The sequence below is a fragment of the Mycteria americana genome, chromosome 9 (assembly GCF_035582795.1).
Source record: "Mycteria americana isolate JAX WOST 10 ecotype Jacksonville Zoo and Gardens chromosome 9, USCA_MyAme_1.0, whole genome shotgun sequence".
Lineage (NCBI taxonomy): Eukaryota > Metazoa > Chordata > Aves > Ciconiiformes > Ciconiidae > Mycteria > Mycteria americana.
In genome coordinates, this window is record NC_134373.1 from 4,298,699 (window position 1) to 4,322,033 (window position 23,335).

The 23,335-nt window shown below is 38.7% G+C and overlaps 1 protein-coding gene across 3 annotated transcripts in view; it reads right to left on the minus strand.

The window, feature by feature from the left end:
- SPAG16 (sperm associated antigen 16) overlaps positions 1-23,335 on the minus strand; it is a 423,563-nt gene that overhangs the window by 191,047 nt on the left and 209,181 nt on the right. For all 3 annotated transcript variants that reach the window (XM_075512046.1, XM_075512045.1, XM_075512047.1), the window contains exon 11: positions 22,047-22,190. In XM_075512046.1, coding sequence (XP_075368161.1) covers positions 22,047-22,190 — 144 coding nt within the window. The remainder of the gene's footprint in view (positions 1-22,046; positions 22,191-23,335) is intronic.

The following is a 23,335-nucleotide window of genomic DNA, read 5'->3' on the forward strand; positions in this document are numbered from 1 at the left end:
CATCATTTACCTGATAGATCTTAAGGGGGAACTTGCCATTATGAAATATCACCTACCTAAACTTTTGACTGTTTTTAACACTTATGGTTTAGATGGCTATTTTTTGTGAAAATATCATGATAATCCTCATTAAGGCAGTTATAGCCCCATGTCTAAGACAAAGCCCTGAGAGATTAATCTCTCAAAAATTTTCACATTGCACAGGAATCATTCTGAAGCTTTTTTCACATATACTAAAGCATAAAGGCTTGAAGCCTGAGTAAGGGTTCGGAGGAGACCCTAACTTTGTCAAGCTGCTAGGAGTAACTGTGCTTCTATTAATGAAACACTTGTACTTTTAATAACTCAAGCTAGATCTCACTTCTGGAGACAGATAAAATTAGTGAAATGACAAGTTATCATACCCCTTATACATTTATGAAATAAGAGCTATTTTAAAACAAATTCAGAAGCAGGTATAAAGTGGGACTGATGAAATCTATAATTGATTCAGAGGGTAGTATGCACTGCCACTGTTGTGAATCACAAAAAGAGATTTATTGCTTATGCATTTTTTAATATATAATCCCCAAAATGCTGCATGAAGAACCGGTTCCTTGGGCTGAATTTTAAGAATACACCATCCAGGCAGTGATGAAAATCTTTCAGAAAACAGATATGAGCAGGAAGGTAGTTCAAATGGATTCAATTTGGCAATCTGTGGCAGGGGAAAGAGTTACAAATGAGGTTTAGCACTCCTTACAGATCAAAGGAGAAAAAAAGTGGAGATTGAAAACAAAAGCATAGCTTGTGCAGGAAGAAGTTTTGAGGGACAGACTGACAGTAGATGTAAGGGCAAAAATACTCAGGAACAGAGAGACCCGATTCCCCAGCCCCCTGCAACACAAGATCCCTAATAGTCCCTGGGCATAAAAAGAAGCATCACTTCATTAAAGAAAGGGGAGTTGCATCAGTTGAGGATCTGCAATTATGCACATACAAACTTAACGTCAGCATTTCTGGGAAGCACAAACTGCTGCTTAGCTCTGACGGCCATCATTCCTATGTTTTAACACTGGGCCTGCACTTTGTGGTCATGAAATCTTCACCGCACACTAGTATTCAAACCAGACACACACATAATGAAAAAAGAAGTGCTGTGTCAAGCCAAGTCAGGCATCTAAACCAAAATGCTGCTTTGAGAAAAAAATCCTATCTACTTAACAGCTGATCAATAATGACATTCTTTTTCTGATTTGCAATATTTTTTGGTCCTGGGAGATAAAAGAAACACTCCAAATTCTGATGTAATGTTTTGTTACCCACAGCTCCAACCTTTTTTTACTGCACTATTGCTCTATACATATGATATAAGATTATCTGGGGAAAAAATAAGTGTATCAAGAAAAGTGGTTGTTTTTAATGATTTAGGCTGTCCATTTAACAGTCTATGATACCCACACAGTCCTCTACCATATGACTGATTTTCAAACAAAATGCATACTGATTTTTATATTAAAAACATATGGAAATACAATATTATTAGATGCTCAGCCTTAATTATCAGCAGCTATATACATAATCACCATTTGAATTTAAGATTGATCACTAACACAGAAAGCTCCAACTAACCCTGTGTAATGTGTATATCTTTAATTCAGAGGATAATAAAACACTTTAATTCTTTTTTACCAAACAAATCAAAGAACCAGACAACATATGAAGAGACAAGAACAACATAAATCATATCTTTTCTGTCACTTGAATCACAATCACATATATGCAAATAATTATGCCAACTTTTAGAAATTTGGTGCTAGTAATTTTTTTTAAAGAAAGTAGCAGTACATTTGTGTGCGGTGCTCTATGGACCCAATCAGTTGGGTTTGTATGGTCTTGCTTGGTCTGTTCTGGGGGTTTTCTGTTTAGACTTTCTAGCAGACCAAAGCACTACAAAGGGATGAAATATGCCTGTATAGTTTCGAACAAAGTATTTGTGTAGAAAAAACTTTCAAAAGTTCTAGGCAATGGAGAGTCTATGACACCTGTAACCCCTGCATTGTCTCTATGGATAGATCTTTTTTCTTAATACTAAATACCCATACAGTTCTACCTTTCAACTGATTTCAGGTATTCCTAGTTGATGCTATAAACCTGCCCTTCCAGAAACAATTAGAGTGGAAAAAAACTTTGGAAATGTTAATTCTGCGTGCCACAAAAGCAGATGGAGCATTAACTTCTCAAGCCTTAACAAATCTTTCCTCCCTCATATTCTAAACACACACATTTCCTTCCATTATACATTCTTCCTTCTTCCAGCTTCCCTGTTCTCACTACAAGATGCCTCTCCATTAATACTTACTGAGTTGTAGACACATCAATAATTAAGGGTCATATTTAGCAACAACGTGAGCCTTTGGCACAGAGTTACTCTACAACATTTCAGGTGACTGATTACCTTTCTGGAATACCAGTCAAATGAAGGCAATAGCTACACTGACAGTGTTGCCCTGTAAATACATCAAATGTAATATCAACAGTCAAAGCAGCTTCAAATATTGCACCGCGTTCAAAAATTTCTGGGAGATGGACTCAGATCTGAACCTCAAGCTACTTCAGGAGGATTACTCAGGATTCCCCCGAAGACACTGTGGAACATAGAGCTAGCAAGCTGTTCTGCTTCACAACACCAGCTGCCAAGCAGGACCGCAGATCCCATCCTTCAAAATTTACAGGGATTGTCATTTTGCATCAGCCAAAAAAAAATGATAAAGCCATTTATCATTAGATCTAGCTGCCTAGGATGTGCTTCTTTCAACCTCTCATATCGTTGACTGGAGCAATACCTCTTCATAACCACTGAGCATTCTTGGTCAGCTTTATTCTGAGTACTGGTGGAGAGAGAGAACATCTTGCTCTACAGTTTATCTGGTAAATAATAGTAAGGTAGACTTCTCTGTCCAACACATCTTATCTTAAGAGTTAATCGCAGGGACATTATTTTTAGCAGTTGCCAGGGTCAGTACTGTGAATCAGACAACAATTTTGTTACTGTATTCTACATGGCATTAAGTGAACGTAGCAACATCTTTGCTACTAGCATTTGTATGTATTATTTACGTAGCACTGTGGACATGCCCGGTGTTCTGCAGACAAACTAAGATACAGCTCTCTTCCTGAGACAATTACTGTCTAAATCAAGAGGTGGTGAGCAAAGCCTTACACAAAGTGCTATCAAATAATGGTTCTCAAAGCAACACACTAAACCAAACACAACTTGTGTTAAAGTTTTGTCTCCTAAAAGAGCTGCAGCAACAGGTAGCATCTGACTGGAATTTAACCATACAACATAAGCATCAGCAACTCAACAACAAGTTTTAAACATATAGTTTCAAACATTACAGAATTAACAGTCTTTTACCATGGCAATTGAAAAACACTTTAAAATCAATACTCTAATTGCTTAATTGGAAAAACGATGTCTCTTTTATTTACCTCTATTCATGCAATTATTCTCAAGCAAAATTCTAAAAGCCACTATACTATTTGCAGTATCAGAGTAGGTAGACCCTAAGCACAGCAAAGCCCAAAGGAAGAACTGCAAATACTGTTAAAGATTACTTTAATTTTGCTGACATTTTATGCTAGGCCAAAGAGGAAAGATAAAGAAAGGAAATGTCTAGAAAAACTGAGTTATTCCATGAAAAACAGAACTCATGAAGCTTGAATGCCTATGGAAGTATCTTTTGCCTTTTCACCCCATCATCTTAGCTGTTGATTAAATAAATACATCAGGTTTGATTGATCCTTTAGACTTCTGTCTTCCAAGCTTTGTCAGAATTAGCCTGCAAGTTAAAAGTTACTAGAGCGCGTGGCAGAGGGTGTAAGGAACATGTGCAGAAGTGGCATAGGAAAGGGTGGGGGAGTGCATGCTTGTAAGCTTCATTTTCCTTTGAAACAAGGTTAAAAACAGTGATCCAGACAGTTACACTTAGGAAAGTATATACCTACGAATGGGGTCCCACCTTTGGTTATGAGAGCTGTATTTAAACACTCGCTTTTCCACTTGATACTAAAAACAGTGCAAGGGATGGAAATACCAAACATCAGTTCAGCTGTGCAGTCATCATAACTCTTCTTTATTGTCCTACTTTGCCGTGCTGTGTTTTTGTCATAGCCCCTCATTTTCTTCTCACCAGAGAAGGTGAATATCGGGCTGAATTTAAAAAAGGTTGGGGTCAACATACTATTTAAAAAGTTCCCATAGAAAATATTGAAAAAACAGCAGGTGATTTTTTCCACACCAGGCAGGAGACTTGCACACTTCCCTGATAAAGGATGATGTGGATCCAACTCTTTGTGGATACAAAGGAAGATGGGACAAAGCTCTGGAAGAGGAATACATCAAGGATTACATGGAAGCTGCATCTGGCTGAAGACCCTTTGAAATAAGAAGTGGAGTCCAGGAGGGTACCAAGACAAAACCTCACGAATGTCTTTCCTATTCTTATCCATTCCTAGGCATCCCTTGGTACTCACTGCTGGGGACAGGATGATGGTCCAGAAGAATTTGGCATGTGCAGCCATCCTTATGTTCTTAGTCTGTACTTGAACACAGCACTCAGGAGCAAAGATTTTGTTTCTAATAGATTTTGTAACCTTGAAACAGACTTGAGATATAGTTCCTTTTTTTTGTTACTGGAACTCTGAGTCACATTAGTTATTTACAGTGACATTTCTTATTAAAACCCCTAGGTTTTTGATATCTGTGGTTCATTTTGGGTGTTGCTTTCATTATCCTCATGGACTATGTGTCTAAGAACTTCTTATGTAGTAATTGTAATATGTTTCATCCTTCAGAGTAATCTTAAGCCCAGTTTTACTCCTGTTTTATCAATAGATATAAAATGTCATTTTTACAGACAGTGAATGCTAGAATACTCAGTAGTACAAATATGAAAATGCCTTTTCTTTTCCTCAGTTATCATCAAAGCTGAGGGGAAAAAAAAAGAATTAAATTTCAAAAATGCAAAACCAATCATGAACTGACATTCTATAAACCAATGCAGAAGTTTCAAAGCCAGGAAGCACGACAGTAACCAGCAGATGGTGGACGACACGTAGGTACATGGCTTTTGTCTGAGAAGAAAAATGCAACCATCCTGTAAAAACCTGTGGCACAAGGCTACTGCCTGGAAATCTTCAGAAAACTGTCAATGCATAGTATGCCAAGTGCAAAACTCAGGGTAATTTTTCATTCCACATTACCTAATTGCTAGATCTTTTTATCATATTTCATGCTTATATATTGACCCAAGACAGGATAACTGTTTCCCCCTGCCATTCTACCTGGCTGACAGCTGGGTGTGATATCAAGGGAAAAAAAATAAAGCAGTCTTTTGGCATAGCACCACTTGTCGCTGCTTCTAGATAAGACAGACACTGGGACTAGGCATCATAAAAGTAGTAATCTTTTGTTTTAATGAAGCTCACCTTCTTTATTAAAACTTCCTTAAGGCTACTTTACACTTCAAGAGTGACAGTTTCACATCTGCGATAATTTAAATACAACATGCACCTACTACCAAAAAGAGTCCCAGTATGATATATATGAATTTTCAGACAACAAATTCAAGTCACTCATAAAAGAGTTTCAAGCTAACAGGTCCTCCATATTTTAAAGCATTTTCCCTTTCTGAACTGAGTACTGATGCCAGAAGCTGGCGTATCTAACCACACACACACACAGAAATCCTGTTTCACCTGGCGCCTTTCCCACGGCTCTTACCACCTTATCTCTGTCCCAGTGCACAATTATTCCTTTATTTCAAGGTTTTGGCCCGCTCTAAACACAGCCTATAGTTCTGCCTTCAGGATCATTACGATGACTGTTTGTTATGTCCACAAGGTAGCAGATTGCTCCAATTCAGGTTACAATCTATAGACCACAGTCAGGCCTGCTACATTCAAATCCATTAGCTCGCTAAGATTAGCCTGGTACCCCCACAAAAATACTGAGTGTGTCACCATTCACTGCAGGCTGGTCTTTTTAACGTACAAAAAATGAGTTAGCTGTCTTTCAATGTCATGTAATTAAAAGTGGTTAAAGGAGATTTTAAAATAATTTAGGCACCTGGTAGAAGGCGGTTTTTAGTACATGTAAAATTGCCTTTTAGGAGGCTTAGGAAGCATATCAAATAAGGAATAAAAACGAAAAGACAAAACGTAAACTAGTTGCAATAGTTGGAGATTAGATGTAGCAAAACACACGTCAGCAGGCACTAGACAATGCAGGGCTCTATGCAAGATTTAAAGACCAATGAATAATTACCTTTTCAACCAAAAAATTTTTTTTTTTTAATAAAAAAAAAGATGTCTCTTCTAAAAGCTTTCTGCCAGTGCATGTCCAGCCTCCCACACCAAAATTCTACACCTATTTACCAAGAAGTAGGAGCATTTTGGGCATCCTATTTGAAGCAGGGAGCTCATAGGAGCCGAGCCAGTGATATCTCCAACAATTATGAAGGCTGCTTATGCTGAAGGCAAACAGTGTTTCTGGGTCCAGTTGTGCCATCTTGCTTTAGAATATTGCCAAGTAAATTTTCCTCCGTTAACTGCATGAGAAATAATTATTTTACCTGAAATTAAATATAATGAGTAAACACTGCAAAAGTACCATATTTTCCAGAAATGGCATCTATTCTATACCATTCCAATACTTTCCCTCAAACGATGCCAATGGAATTTGAAGTCTTCCTATACGCTATTACATTTTAAAAATAAATTAGCGTATTTAGCCCACATAAAATCATGCACAGTACCAATCAATATCCATAACATACATTAAACAGTGTGCTATTACTGTGTGACAATCTCAACACCCATCCCATCCAGCATGGGTCGTTTTTCCTCCATTGGAATGACTCCAAAACCTCAAATTTTAATGAAGGGCTGTTGAAGTAGGGAAAAATGTAGTTTGGAAGGAGTTCAGATACATGAATTCCATGTACAGAACAGATTTATGACCTATATTAACAATGATAATCCTGTGTCACAGTTCCTCTGAAATGCAAAGTTGTGGATCAGTCATTTCAAATCCATTATCATCCCCAAATGGTTGTCCAGTGATGTCTAATCTCAATCAATAGCCAGTAATGAACCACAGCCATTAATCCTATTTGCATGTTTGTACAAAGCATCATTTTAAAGCTGCATATTCACATGCACAGAGAGTTCAGTGAGTGCATAGAGATTTCATAGCCCATGGAAAGTTCTGCACTGGGATTTGAACAGTTCCCAGGCACCTGGGAGAATATTTAACTCACACTGTGTAATGATCTCAACAGCGAAGCCCAAGAAAACACACAGGACAGTGCACTAGCCAAGCGTTTGTATTTTGCGCAATTGATGATTTTACTGAGCTATGCCCTGGGCATATGAACATAACCAAAGGCAGGGAATTAGTTAGCGGAGACAGTGATTGATAACAATTTGAAGTCTGAGAGTGGAGGAGAAGTGCAAACGCTGAACATGAACAGAATCCAGGGTCGGTAGAAGAGAAAGCAGCATACCAAAAGTAATATAATCTTCCATTCTTTCATACAAAGGCTTTGTATGAAAACTGAATTTCCATTCATGAGGCTATGCAATCTAACACCTGATTGCTCAAGAAGGAGGAAAAACAAAAACTCCAAACCTCAAACCCAACAACTCTCAAAGCTGATCTAAAGTGTGGACCCATATACTGTGGCCTTCTTTCTGTTCCCCATTCATTTTATGCACACACTACTCAAATGCAAGGAATTAGGTGCTGGAGCGTGTCCAGAGAAGGGCAACGAAGCTGGGGAAGGGTCTGGAGCACAAGTCTGATGAGGAGCAGCTGAGGGAGCTGGGACTGTTTAGCCTGGAGAAAAGGAGGCTGAGGGGAGACCTCATCGCTCTCTACAACTGCCTGAAAGGAGGGTGTAGAGAGGTGGGGTCGGTCTCTTCTCCCAGGTAACAAGTGATAGGACAAGAGGAAATGGCCTCAAGTTGCGCCAGGGGAGGTTTAGACTGGATATTAGGAAATTTTTCTTCACTGAAAGGGTGATCAAGAATTGGAACAGGCTGCCCAGGGAAGTGGTGGAGTCCCCATCCCTGGAAGTATCTAAAGGACGTTTGGCTGAGGTGCTTAGGGACATGGTGTAGTGGTGGTCTTGGTAGTGTTAGGTTTATGGTTGGACTCGATGATCTTAAAGGTCTTTTCCAACCTATATGATTCTGTGATTCTGTGATTCTGTGAATACAGTTACAACAAGCTAAGAACGTGGTTCCACATTCATATCCTTCAACGGTCAAACAAGTCCTGATGCTCATTCACAGTTAGTCAACTCCCCCGCTACTTGCGCCACTGCAACTCTTTTGTACCTGAAGTTACCCAAATTACTGCAGTGATACAGCTTGAGGGAACATACATAAATACAACAAATAAATGACAACTGTACAATTCATATCTGGAGTTTGTACTCAAGACAAATTTTCCTTACTTCAACCATTAAAACTTATCACATGCTACTGATGATTTTGAAGTAATTCGCAACTGAAAGCAGTAATGTAAGATCTAGTCCTTGAAACAAGATTCATGCCAGGAAATCCCAAATCTCCATGAACTCATCCCAAAACATACTACCCAAGGGTTAGGGCATAAATTCCACATGGTTTACTAAAAAAACCCCATATTAAATACAAAAGAAACACATTAGGAAATGCTGCAGATATACAATGGAATTAAATAGTGTCCAGGACTAAAACAGCCATATTTAAATCCTTGCAAGGACGAATCTTGTATATTTGAGCTGAAGTATCTAATTAAAGGTAACGCATCACCAACCAGTAAGCACTCATCATTCCGACGTCTACTGAATTGTACTCGTTAGATCATTTTTCGCAAGATGAAATAAATGAAGGACACTGATGCTACTGTATGAAAGGGAAAGTCCTGACTTCAAATGTGACAAACGGGTAATCAAGCTTTTCCTCCATCTATTTCAGAATGCTATTTTTCCTCCTGGCTAGACCATTGTGACTAGGATGAGGTTTCACATTGTGTTCCTCAGCCACGCATTCCCCTCGTTAGCATTATATTAGCAGAAAATTAATCCTGCAGAAAAAATGGCAATGAAGTTTCCTGGCAGTTGAGTTCTCCAAACCAGCTCACTGTGCAGCAGAGCTGTCCAAGTCCAGGGACTGGAAGCGAGTGGCTGGATACAGACCGAGGAGGAAAGGCTCAGGATCGTTCCCTTCCACAGCAGCTAGCCATAGCACTGGCACAGGCATAGCAAAAACCTGCAGCATCAGGCAACGCAGGGATCTGAACCTCTGCCTAAATGCTTCAAGCCAGAAATGTAACCGAATAAGTCAGTCATACTGATAAAAAGCCCCCCCCCCCAAAAGCTTTTTTAAAAATAACAAAGCGATATTTCTATAAAACCTAAGCCTCCTACCTTGAAAAGAGACATTTCAGTGCAATTAAATTTTTGTAAACATTCTAAATATTTGGGGTTTATTTCCAATTCAAATATCTTAGACATTGCCTCAATTGAATTGCCATTCTCTAGTCAACTCTAACACTAATGTTTGTTATTTTAACAGCTACACTTTAGGAAACGCACATTTTAACAATATAACAAACATGGATATCTCCTTAGCTACTCCACTAGAACCCTTGCAGCAGACTTTAGGGAAAAAAAACAATTGCCTTTATTGCACAGAAGAAAACAATAATGAACCAAGAATGTTAAAGGCATCAAGATTATAATTGCACACAAAGAAACATAACACAAGAGATTCTATTAAGAGAGATGTTTTGACATGCATAACAACTCTGAATAGAATGAGAGTGACACGTTCAGCAGAAACGCAGGATCAGACCAGCGAAACTGAGACCAACCCAAGCGAGGAGGCAGCTAGCTCTCTGCAATTCCAACTCCCCATCCTCAAATAGGGATGCTGATGAAGCTAGAAGAAAACCGCAACTACTCCAAATCTGAAGCCACCACAGTGAACACCACCTTTTCTCACAACCTAAATAAATGAATTGAAGATCCACAAAACTGAATTGCTTCTGGTGACTCCCAGGCAGCAGCTGTACCAGGACCAGCAGAAACTGAAAGTCAGGATGATGCGTAGGAAAAAAACCCCAAGAACTCCTTGAAGAGCAGGCAAATTTCTGCAAAACTTTCACAGAGCATATTCATGGCTTCACTGAAGCTGAACTAATAGGTTTAGAAGTATACCATTTTACTGGTACTCTATAAAGAGATTTCAACTGCACATTCCTCCTCCCTTTCTCTACCAAAGTGGTTATCATATAGAAATTATTTTCTTTCTTTCAAGTAAACACCAAATCTAATTACCCACACAGCTGATCAGAAGGTTTCCTCTTTATTTCTTAAGAGTCAAAACAATCACATCAAAATATTACTGAATTTGAATAACTAAATAAACTTTTGTCATAAAGAGAATTATTAAACTTGACACCTGTTTTGTGAAACTGGTAATCGCAATGCCTTCTCAACCAATATGATTAGATTGGTTTAATGATCCCAATATTAAATATGGCTGTTTTCAGGTCTAAAATTCAGATAATGAGAGAATGTAGAACACAAGACAATCATTTAAGAATAATGAGATTATTTCTATGTAAGCAAAGCATTCAGTACGTTTGAAAGCTAGTCACCTTACAGACAAACATAAAATTTAAGTGACATATTATAAAGATAAGATAGCTAAATAATAATTTAAATAATACTATACAAAGACTAGCTATCTTTTTATTCCCATTAGGAGTTCAAATGTATCCAAGGTCAAATGCTGCATACTGTGGGTATGAAGATTGAGGTCTTTTTGAAAGAGGCTTTAAAGAGATGTTTCCTGTTTGTGATGGAGGGGCAACAAATTAATCAGTAAAAATGGCATTAGTTCATCTGAAAAAAAAAAAAGAAAAAAGATAGCAAATGAACAAGGTAAAGATTAGACAAAAGAAACCACAGAAAGTCTATAAGAACTCCCTAAGAAATTCTGAGTTTGAATTGTTTGATTTGACCAAAATGGAATCCGCTATTATCATATTAAAACTGTTTCAAAAACAAAACTAGAGTGTCGACATACCAATCCTTTGGCACCCCCTCTCACATTCTCAGGGAAAATTCTTTGAAAAAGCATGCGCAAGGATTCAGTTTTATTTGAACGAACGTGTGTGTTCGTGTGTGTAAGACTGGCCACACTCTTAACATCTAAGAAGAAAAAAAACTTTGGTAATTATATATTTGCTACATAGAAAAGTATAGAAATATAATCCAATAAAATATATTACCTAATTAAAAATAATTAGTAAAATCAAGGGCTATTGCTTTGTGAAGGAAATGCAATCCTTCCTCAAACCTATAGGTGTACGAATTAACAACTTGTTTCAGGAGAAAGTTAAGAGAAATGAGGGTTTCGTGTTATCACCGTTTCTGTTTTTCAAGCGGCTGACATTTCTGGCCAGCAGCCTGTGGGCTGAGTCCTTCCCTCTGGCCCCTCGTCTCCTCCTTAGGAGTAAACCAGCTACGGGGCTTCACTCGGCACCAGCAGCTGAGTGACTGCCGGAGCTGCAACTGCTCCGAGCGGAGCAAGCTGGAGGGGCGTGCTGCTTCTGGTGTGACACCGGGCTAAGGGGTGGTGGGGACCGGGCGTCCTCCAGCAAGCACAAGGAGCTGGTCAGGGGTTGACATCACTGATGTTCCTCTGGGTATTTCTCCAGGTGTTTCGTAAGTCTGAGTAACGTCCCTTTGAAGCGGATTGCCTCGAACTCTTTTCTTTGCCCTCTTATGTACGCTTTAACTGTCTTTCCTAGCATAGTCTGCTCTCACTGAAAGGAAACTGCCACACAGATAGTCTGAACTCTGGGGAAACTCAGGAAAAACATGTAATTTGGTAGCTTGCTTGGAAGCAGGCATACACTCATATAAACGCCCTGTGAAACAGGATTTACGTTTCAGAAGCACATTCCTTTCTCCCTCCACCAAGACAAAGAGAAATGAAGTTTCTCACTATGTATCCACACAAAAGAAGACTAACATATAGGAGACCGAACACATACAAACCAATGAAGAAACCAGCTACACTTTTCACAATGTTTACAACTGCAACTCCTTAGCAATACACAAGAAACAAAAAAGAGAAAAAACAGTTGGTGTAAGCATCCTATCATCAATTTCTAAAATGCAAGAGACCTTACTTCGTTTCAGTTAAAATAACGCCTGAAAGGCTATAGCAAAGCACTTAAAACACCACAACCAGACTCCAGACACCTTTTAACCAGCTCCCACCGTGCAAGAGCTTTTTAAAAATCTGAGCCATGCGTGCTAACCAGCAGAAAATACCTAACAAGACAATCAACAAAATGGCTATGATATAAAATCTTTCATCTTCAAAATAATATGTCATGGTTTATCTTAAGTATTGGAAAGGTTTCCTACTATTTAACAGTTTTGCACAAAAACTTCAATAGGTTTTCAACCACTGGTTTTGAAATTCAGTAAGTGTGTAAAGCCACCTGTGAAACTAACTGCAGAGCGGTTTCATCAAAGGGCAGCATTTTATTACAATGTATTTTCTTCCTGTAATTATTTCAAATATACATTTGAATTGCTCTATAGGAGCACTGCTTCTTCTGTCAGCCAGTTTCCTCCCTTTCCTCTCTCCAACTGTCATCAGCATTTCTCTCTCCTGCTGTTTGCTGAATTATTGTAATGGAGATATTATTAGTGAGTCACTCTAACTTTGAGTGGTCAATATTTCCACCAACCCAGAAATAGAAGCCAAAGGTAGTTTTTCATTAAAGCATGGTCATTCTGGATGAAAAGTGAAGCCTATTCAGTAACCACACTATGGAACTGCAGACTGTTTGCTTTTTAAAATCAATATAATGATAGACTCTTAAGGTTCCTGATATAAAAGAAAGAAGTTGCATTTTGTCCTGCAAAGTATTTCTATTTAGAAGAGCTTTCAAGGACAGTTCTGGTAACTTTAGGATATATTTAAAAATAGAAAAAGTGATGCAAAGTCCAAACATATTTCTACAACTAAGGCAGCTGTGACTCAGCTTCAAAATGCATGAAATAGTAACTTTTGTCTTCCTATTGATGTGGAAAACTACTTCTTTAAAGCAGAGATAGCATCCTTGCAGAACACTAACGGTCTCATTATTAATGTTTCTAAAGTCAAACATTCCAGATGGCCCGTGGTCTGCCGATACAACCGTCTCAAAGACGGAAGATCAGAAGGACTGGGGTAAAGGAGACACCTGATGATCTGGCAACAAAGAAAATCTCCAGAAGCTTGCACACCTGCTGGGTACCCTGGCCTCTGTCAGAAAACGCTCCTCAGCATGGCAGGAGTAGCAGACAAAAAGGCAACTTCTGCACAACAAACCAGGATCTAACCGTGTAGCAAAGGTACAAATATTATAATCCCCTATTTTCCAACAGCACATTGCAGAACTGATCTCTCTAAAGAAAAATAAAATTATACACAAACATTGCTTTTTCTTAAACTAGACACTCACCAATAGTTAACACAGCCCTCTGAAATGACATAAAACATATTTTTTATATATATATATATACACACACACATCCTGGAAACCCACAGAGAATAACCAACAGTTACACGTGCCAGAAGAGATTAGTATGGGTAGAAACATTTGGCTTGTGGGAGTGGGTGGAAGGGGAAAAATTTTAATCAAATCCATTACCTGGTTATTGATTTCTCTTTGCCAGACTGATCCTGTAGAATACTTATAAAGCCTTTGACATTGAGACGTTTGGCCAAAGATATTGGATTAGACTAAGCAAAAGCTGAGCTTCTCATGTAATCTCTCATATTTCATTTATATGTGATTTATTCCTTTGTCCAGCAGAGGCTTTTTATTGAAAAAAATAATGAGATTGAGAATCCCAAAGGAAATCTAATGCCCACCCACTCAAACATGTTTGTGAAGTAAAAATAGTAGTCTTTGTAGGCCTGAGAGAGAATGGTGTTATGCGAAGATTGTTTCCTTCTATAAAAAGTATGAAGCTTGCCAAAGATTTTGAAACAAACAAAGCTACTTTTGAAATTAAAATTTTGCTATGCTTGAAAACACCAAGTACACCGTTAATACTGTACACTGGGGAACTGACTGAAAGACTTCTGAAATAGTTTGTTCTTTGCAGAATAAATTAATGCAACTTTTTTCCTTTCGACTTCCTGTATTAGCTCAGTTTGATAAAACATCTTAACAAATGTCTAGTCTGCTAAATATGATGTTACATAAAGCCAGTTAGATGACTGAAAATTAATCATGTCACTCAAAAGAAGTTCCTAACCATTGTCAAATTTAATATGTAATCTGGTAACTGAAGGCTTTGTTGAACTATACAAGAATTCAAGATTCTCTAAGAAATGAAACCATTATGCCTTTTCAATACAAATGCTGTTCAAAAATCCTAAGTAAAATGTAGCAGACTATCTTGCATTTCTTTAATACCTATCAATAGTAATAAAAGGATAAATAAAAAACATCTGTTTCTGCGGTGAACCCTGAATTAGGTTTTAAAGTCTCAATTTCAAGGCACAAAGCAGAATAATTCTATTCCACTGATAGCCAACAGAGACCTTTGTGATTAACATGAGTCTTACAACTCTTTCTTATGTTAATGCTTAAAGCGGAGTTAGTGGCTTTTAAGTCTCAGCCTTGTTTTGTGTATAATGTGGAACTCAGCATTTCTGACTCAAAAACTAGCAGACAAAGTCTTCTGAAGCTCACTGTTTATGGACCAGTTATTAACAGCAATCTCCCAGATCCTTTCACTGACAGGACTGTAAGTCTGGTTGGCTCAGTGGTCAGACAGAAGGGGTGAATGCTGACATTTTTCTTCCTCCTCCTCCCTGGCTCTCAGATGTACACAGCAGCTTGCCTGACCAGTCTTACTCTTCATTTGCACACAAAGCTTCTCTTATCAATGACCCCTGTGAAACCTCCTGGGGCAGTGAGGTCCCTTCCTCCCCCACGTGCATCGGTGGGCCATGGGCCTTGAGTATTGTTGCCTACAAAGGCTACTTTTGCCTTGTTTCAGCTCCTTACTCTCAGGCTGCAAGATGCAATTAATGGTACTCCAGAATTTATAGAGTGATTGATCATGAAACCATCTCAGCTTTTTTCCAAGATTTCTGTATAGAAACCTCTGTTGTCCAGAATGAATCCAGCAGTTCCCTGAACGGGCAGAACGCATCTCTGGGATGTGTTTGCGCTTGCTGCACATCTGCAGGGCACCTGGGCAGCATGTGCTCTGTACTCCTGACTCGTCTGGAAGGAGTTGAGAAACTGGAAGCGTATTGCAGAGCCATACAGTGCCTACACCATGAATTATCTGGGAGGCCCAGGGCCTGCATAGACAAGTTTGGGATTGGGCAGTAATCCCATGAAAACACACACAACTCTCTAATGCCACCGGAAAAACAATCTGGAGCCCAACAAACAGGAGGGTACCTGAGCACATCACAGCTGAAACTTTTCCATAATGGAATTTGAAACGCTCCCTGATGGAGACGAATTCTCAGCCTGTTCCTTCCTTGACATCTCAAAGAACTTCCTTTGGTCCTGAGTGGGTTAACATGTATGGTGTTACCTTAGCGTGACTGTTGACCCAGCCTGGGCAGTGGCTCTAAGTGATGGGTGGTAACAAAACCCAACATTTTAAAATCACTGGCTCCAAACCTTTCTTCCTTTCTTCCTGTTGGCAGATTTTTTGAAGAGCCCCAAAAGTGTATGTGAAGGTCTCTAATTAGAAAGAGCCTCCAGTAGCATAGTCAAATCACCCAACTTAAATTACAGCTTACATAAAGACAAGTGCTGCTGTATTTAACTAAAACTAACCAACATTAGCTTGTAGCAACATTTTGTAGATCCTGGAATCATAACTTAAGCAGTAACTGTTTGATCTGGAAGTCTCCCTAGTTCGACCAAATAACTATAGCATGAATACTTGAAAGTCAGTACATTAAACAAAATGTCATAATAGATAATTCCTGTTTCTTTTCATAGAAATAAAAATAAATCTGAGACTGGCATTAGGAATTATAAAAGTATGAGGAGGAGTATATTTGATGTCAGTAGAATTTTTTGAATTATCCTGTTATTGTGACTAAAGAACCTAGTCACTCAATATGTCATCAAATGCTTTTCATTTGCTGAGGCTTCATGGCCATGTACAGTTCTAGTTATTTTAAAAATACTATCTGCAATATGTAACCAAAAAGAAAGCAGCCATTTATTTTTAGTGTCAGATTGTCTGTTTGACTCTCTTCATACCTTGTTGATGTTTCTCACCACACACTGATATATGAGAATATTATAATTGGCAAGAAGACTGGTGTGGATCAACGCATCGGCACCTACCACTAATGGGACCCTCCTCCCCAGTTCAGTCTGTAGGGGGCCAAGAGCTGTAGAGGTGGGGGACGAAAAAAGCAGCATGCTCCCTGCTTGTAATTCACCTTGATAAAGCACTATGGACTCTCAAACTACAAAAGTGTGTCCACTGTGAAATTCTGAAATTGTACATGTACCTGCCAAGCTGTCAAGTCTGATTTCTGCTCCTCAATGTTTCCCTCCTTCTCCAAGCACAAGTCCTCTGAGATGCAGTGAGCAAGGAGCAGTGTCAGATTCTGCCTGTTACCTCTGAACAACTGATCATGGCTGGCTTGAAACCTGGCCTGCCTCTCCTTCCTGTGAATGCCTTCCCTCCTGAATTTTGCCCCTCTCTCCCATCACTCCTCAGAGGTTTCTCTCCACACCCTCCCTCCATTCCTCAATTGCTGTTCTGCTGGGCTTTGCAGCCTATCCTTTTTTCACACTGAAATTCACCTCTGGATAGTCTCTTCACAAGCCCGAACGATGAAGTGATAAAAAAAAAAGTAAATCATGTGAAAAATAAAATCAGGGACTTACCTGAGCAAGAATTCATTTCAGTTTCTCCATTTATTCTGACTTCAATTCTGCTCAGGAATTTACTTTTTTAAGCCTTAAAAGTTTTTGCACGATGAGGAAATCATTTCCACTAACAGAGTCTTACTTTCACTATTTCCTATTTATCAGTCACTGCTCTTTAAAACTTTGAGAAAATATCACTATCCTGGCCCCTTTCTCTCTCTCAGGATTGTTAGCAACAATTTGGACTTAGACTCCAGAGGCCACCACAGTGCTCAGTCACCCATAGCACTGCAGATTTTAAGCCTGGAAGAGGTTCTGAGCATCCAACTGGATTTTCCAAATTGTATCCTGTGTTCCCCATCTCGAGCCTTAAATTTCCACTAGACACAGGGCATAGCTAAGGTCAAGAGCAGACTTCGCAGCTTTTGGCTGCTTATGGGTTGGCCAACATAAGTTCAGCAGTGATTTTGTGCTGCTCAGCTTCACGCAGCTGGAAGAGACCTTGGTTTTAGAGACAGGTGCTTCGAGCTTTCTGCAGACCAAGCGTTCATAAATGTTTCATTGCTGACTACCCATAACCCCCCAGTCACTCACGGAGCATCAAAATCACTGCCTCTCCATAGCCTGCCCTGATGTGCTACAGAATTCCCCTAAAAGCTTCTTGTGTGAATTCAAGCCCACCTGGAGTTGCTATTCCCTCCCCAACCAATTCAACCCTCTCCAAGTCCTCTCATCCATCCTCAATATATTTTGCTAGTTCCTTCTGCACCCTCTCTCTACAAGGTTGTCTTTCTCATCTATCCGTGCATAGATTTTCATCAGGGTAACATCACCTCCTTCAGCTTTGAGATACACAACCTAGAGCTGCTTCTGTTCTTTCAGAATATGGATTGTTCTTTTAGCCCAACACCTCATCTCTCTCTTGCATCCCCTCACTGGCACCTTTTTCTATGATATCAAACATTAACTACCTTTATCTTTAAGATGCTTGATGCATGAATGTACTTATTCTTTTTTTTTGTTTCCCTAATTACTGAGGAGACAATACCCACCTCCAGTTTCCCAACAGCGACAGAACTTAAACAAAATCTGCGCAGTTCAAGATAACTGCTGTGGTATTTTTTGGTATAATAAACAAATTTATAAAAGTTTTGATTTCTTTCCTTAGAAACTGTAAGAGTTGAAATAGCAACAGAAAGAATACAAGCAATTCTGCTTCTGTCTCAGGTGAACAGGACATTACAAAGGAGTTGACAATTTGACAATTTTCAGTGCAAGCTTTAAATAGTTTTAAGAACCTACAGTTTGTGCTTCTTTTCAATTCAAAAATTCATGGTATTCCACAGACTCAAACAATGTTTGCATGAAAAGGGCTACAAACATTTTAAAATACTTGACTTGATTAATATTTATGAATATATTAAGGACTGTACGTATTATACTAGCACACATGCGGAGCAAGAATATAGTATTTTACTGTTCACTGGGATTTTATCGGACATTAACAAACACCTCTGCTATGCTGCACAGCTTGATTCTTTAGCCACCCAGGAAGGTTAGTAATAAAGATGAATAAATCTAGTACATGCCCTGAAATATCTTAGTGTAATTAGAGTATGATTCTTAAAGGTGCAGCATTAACAACCTCAGCTTATTCTGGAAACTGGCAGAAGATGCAGACTTCTATTTGCTATTCCAAATATTCAGGCCACCTGGTATCCACAGGTACACTACTCAGCTCTTCTCCAGCTATCCAGATTTTTAACATGAAGTGCGTGGGGATGACTGTGGCAGGAGTCATTCTGACTCCCTCAGTCCTACGCACATAAAACATAAGTTGGAAAATATTCCTGAATTTTTCAACAGTGACAGGAACTTGCAACAGCTAATTCATCTTCAAAGTACTATTCAGCCAGACTGGAGTAAAAATAGTGTTTGTTTTTGAAGTTTGACCAGTTGTCATTTGAGCTTCAAAAAGGAAGCACTGTTCTCCTCCCTCCTTCCAGCTGCTGTACTCTGTAGATGACAGGACCTGTTTGAAGTTTTACTTTTATTTAAAAAGCTTAAGGCAAAATTCTACTCTCAGATCTGCAGAGAGCATCACAACAGAGATGTTCTGCTCTCCTCACATGCACAGAGCTAGTCTGCTCCCCTTCATCTATTGTCCTGGGAGCCACTGCCATGCAGGGAGAACACATGGGGGACTAAGACCCTTTGCACCGACTGGAGAGCACTGGGCACAGTGCAAAAAATGGTACACCACCAGACTCCGGAGCTTCAGCAAACCATGCGCTCTCACCTCACTCTACTTTGCTCAGATGTGAAGGAGATATGGTTTTAAGCAAAAACAACTGTGCAACGAAGCACGTTGTCAGTGAGGGGGAAAATGAGACTCCTCCACCCCTCCATCCAACAGCTCCTAGAAACTCAGTAGCCTTTGCCCCTAAGACTCCATGGCATTATGATACTCAAGGATATTGTTGTACATCAGTACTGGGAAAGACTCAAATGACAATCCTCATCACTGTTATGTATTAATCAGCGGGCAAGGTCCAGAGCCTAAACCATACCTTTACCTTTTTCTTGTATACAGGTAAGTTCTACTACCAACCCACATTCTCTCATTGCTCTTGGAGAAGCTGAGGATATATAAATCCAACAGCACCTTTAGCTTGAAGATTATAAATCTTCACAGCTACCAGCGAGACTTGCAACTTTACCCCTATTTACACAGTGGTGGCACAAAGATAACCATGAGAAAGACCCTTGTTCAATAATAGTACACTGTGAACATGTAACAATGGATTTCTGGGATTCTAAGTCATTTGTATATGCAGAAACACCAGTTAAATTCACATCATAGCTCTAGATTTGTTTCTCCTCAAATTATTAGTGCACTCAGCGTCAGTCTGTGGATTATTCTCATGCTCTCCACAGATGACTTGAAAGGGGACTTGTGTGTGTGACTGCGCGTGCACATGCATCCTGTGGCTACAGACAGAATATTTCTCAGACCAGAGGTGGAGGTTGTTCTAAACCAGATTTTACAGATGGAGAAAAGAAACATAGAGGAGAAATGATCTAACAGGAAAGCATGTAGGAGCGTGGGAGTTCCATCCAGATTTCTGGATCACAATTTAATATTTTCCTTTTCAGCTTTTGGATGAACATCATTTTAAATCTTTAAAACAGGAACAAAACTAGAGGCTATCTACATTTGATTCCAGAAAAATTCTGTGAGAACTTTCAATTTTTATTTAACTGTTTTTACTTCCAGAACACCTGATATATAGAAGTCCCCTACTTAAAAAAAAAAAAAGTATGATTAAATGTATTCTCTCACATGATATATATATTTTACCCAGTAACAGAACACAATATTTTAACAGCACTGCTTTTGAATCACTCCAGAGCATTCAGCAGGAGTCAATTTATACTGCAAGAGAATAATGATGTACCTCAACTCATTTTAATTTCAATAATTGAATGAGAAATAGGAAAGCCTATTGAAAGGACTGTATTCTGGTCAAAGACTAATGAGAAAATAGTTTTGAGTCTCTGAGTCAGTGGGTGTCATGGTAACAATGTATTATCGAAATCTGATTAGCATGCCCAGCAGCTTTATAAATGATAACATGCTCTTCTAATTGTATTTCCCTTTCTTTCCCTGCGATGAGTTTTATATTCATAACAGGTAAGAGGTAAGGCAGCATCCTGTTTATCTGCAAGTTAGACTTAGGATGTCCGGCATGCTCATAAACTCTGTGCAACCTGTCATTCAGGAATAGAGAAATTTTCCTACCATCTTAAAATAAGAAGCTGAGCCCTCCATTTCTCTCCTCCTGTATTATGTGTAATTTTTTAAGTCAAATATTAGTCTCTTCTTTTAAATATATAAAATTATTTCTGAGGATATACCCATGAAAAAGCAAACATTGTGAAACACACGCATCTTAAGAAAAAGCCTATGTTTCATAGGAGAAAGAGATGCAAGAAAAGAGTAAGTGCATGTTTAATTCATCCCGGAAAGCATGACTCCATGTTCTCGAGGTTTTGAAAACAGGGAGGGGATTTTCTTGTGTTTCGAGGATTGTGTGTGCGTTTGCTAACTCATCCCGGAAAGCATGACTCCATGTTCTCGAGGTTTCGAAAACAGGGAGGGGGTTTTCTTGTGTTTCAGGGATTGTGTGTGCATTTGCTAACTCATTACAATCCTAGAAATCAGGAGGAATCATGAAATTAAATAGGATCATTTTCCTTCTCATGAAGGAAAGAGCTAATATTGCTTCATAAAATAAATACAATGAAAATACAAGGTTGGAGGTTTAATAATGCTCTTTTTATAAGTAAACCTCAGGTGAGTAGCCTGGCAGACCTTTATTATATTAACAGTAAAGAACTCTATTACAACTGCAGCCTCACAAATCTGACGCAAAATCATTTTAACATATAGAGGCTCAGTTTTAACAAATGGAAATCTTTTTTTTTTTTTTGAGAGAGAGTAAAATGGCATTCTATTTTTCAACAGAATGACCAAGAAATCTACTTCATGTTTGGCCTATTTCCATGACCCTTGTAACCTAAATATTTCTTTCTTATTTTCTATGTTCACTTTCATTTATTAATTCAGCTTGAAATCTGTATAAAGAGAAAGGAGGAAAGCTCATATTCTTATTCTGTAGGTAAATTTAAATACTCTTAGTCATATGACAAATAATGCCTAATACAAGAAATCAACTTTTCTGTATTATTAATAATAGAACTGTGTTTGTTATAGTGCATGAACACGGAGAAAATTAATACAGTGAGACTTAAAAAGCTTATTACTCCTTGTTACGTGCACTGGCACGTGGACAAAGTTTAAGATGTACAAAATACTAAAAGCAATCACTCTTAAGTCAACACACTGAAAGCCAGAGGAACATTTATCTACACGTTTGGAAATTCAGCAGAGCGCGCAGGGTTACACTGAGAATAGAAAGTCATCAAAGCAGGCCAGTGAACAAAGAAAGAGCAAACAAGTACTCCCCAGAAGGGATTAGTGCTCCTTCAGGGGACTGTTTGCACTAACCTTGGATGGAAGCAGCAGCCCGAAAGCCAATCAGTGTGACCTTCACCTGTCATGACGATGTTCCCATCAGGTAAAGCCCACATTTTCCAGAGGCGGTCATGGCTACCAGTGACTACAATGTCTTTTCGGGGATGTAAAGCCAAGCTACAACAGAAAAAAAAGGCAGATTATATTCTGTATCAATTCCATTTTGTGTGAAATACACAGTAGCGAGATTCATTTAACTCAGGGCAACAGCTACAGAGGACTCTGATTCTGGAGGGACTGAACAAGCAGTGATGCTTTCTATGTTCATAAGAATTTAAAATATATGCTATGGAGACGAGTATCTGCTGCTACTGAAGAAAACAACAAAACATGACTGACTTCTGTGAAACCAGAATTGTTTTCACACTGTCTTGAAGTTCCAGTTGATTAAAACACCCAAATATGTTTTAAAATACTTTGTTAGATTATGTTCTTACAAACACGCAACAGGGTAACATATGAACAAGCAGGCTTGTCAGCCTGCTGCTGATGGCCAAAGGGAAAAAGGACAAAAGGACTCTCTGCCTTTTTTTTTTTTTTTTTTTTTATATTGTGCCCACAGGTCTAAAGTCTCCTACCACTGAGAAATAACTCAAATGATAATTACAGTCCAGGACTGTAGTAGGCTACAGTCTTTGCCATTACTTTAGCACCTATTCACTGGGACTAGGTCAGAAAATCCATTTCAATTCTATACTCAAAATGTGTTACATGTTTTCATTTTTTATTATGTAGCACACTGGGATGTAATGGAAATCATACACTTATCACACCCCTATCCTGAAAACTCGGTTTATTTTTGATTTGGCAACTGCAGTGCAGCTTAAAATGGATCCAGGGAAGAAAATAAATCTGTTGGAAAGATAACAAGTAGTGTATTTCATATGGATTTGGTTATTTGATTTAAATTATTGTAATGCTTCACTATTTGTTGAACATCAGAAAGTATCTAGGAGTTGACTTAAGTCCCAGGAGTAGATTATTTAAATAGATTAAATCTGGAGTTCAGAATCAAAATGCAAAGATGGGGAGAGGAATCACAACCTGCATGTGCACCTATTTCAGTTGTGCATCAGAGCCGACAGTCTGCAGAGAAAAATGCTTATTAAAACAGAATCACAGTAGAGAGAGACGATGCTAAGCAGCAAATGGGAAGAACAGAGAGGTCTTAGAAGGCTCACTACTATAAAAATCTCTTTTTTTCCTGCACTCAAATTATTTCATAAAATTCCTAAACCAGAACCACAGCTTCTACTATATTG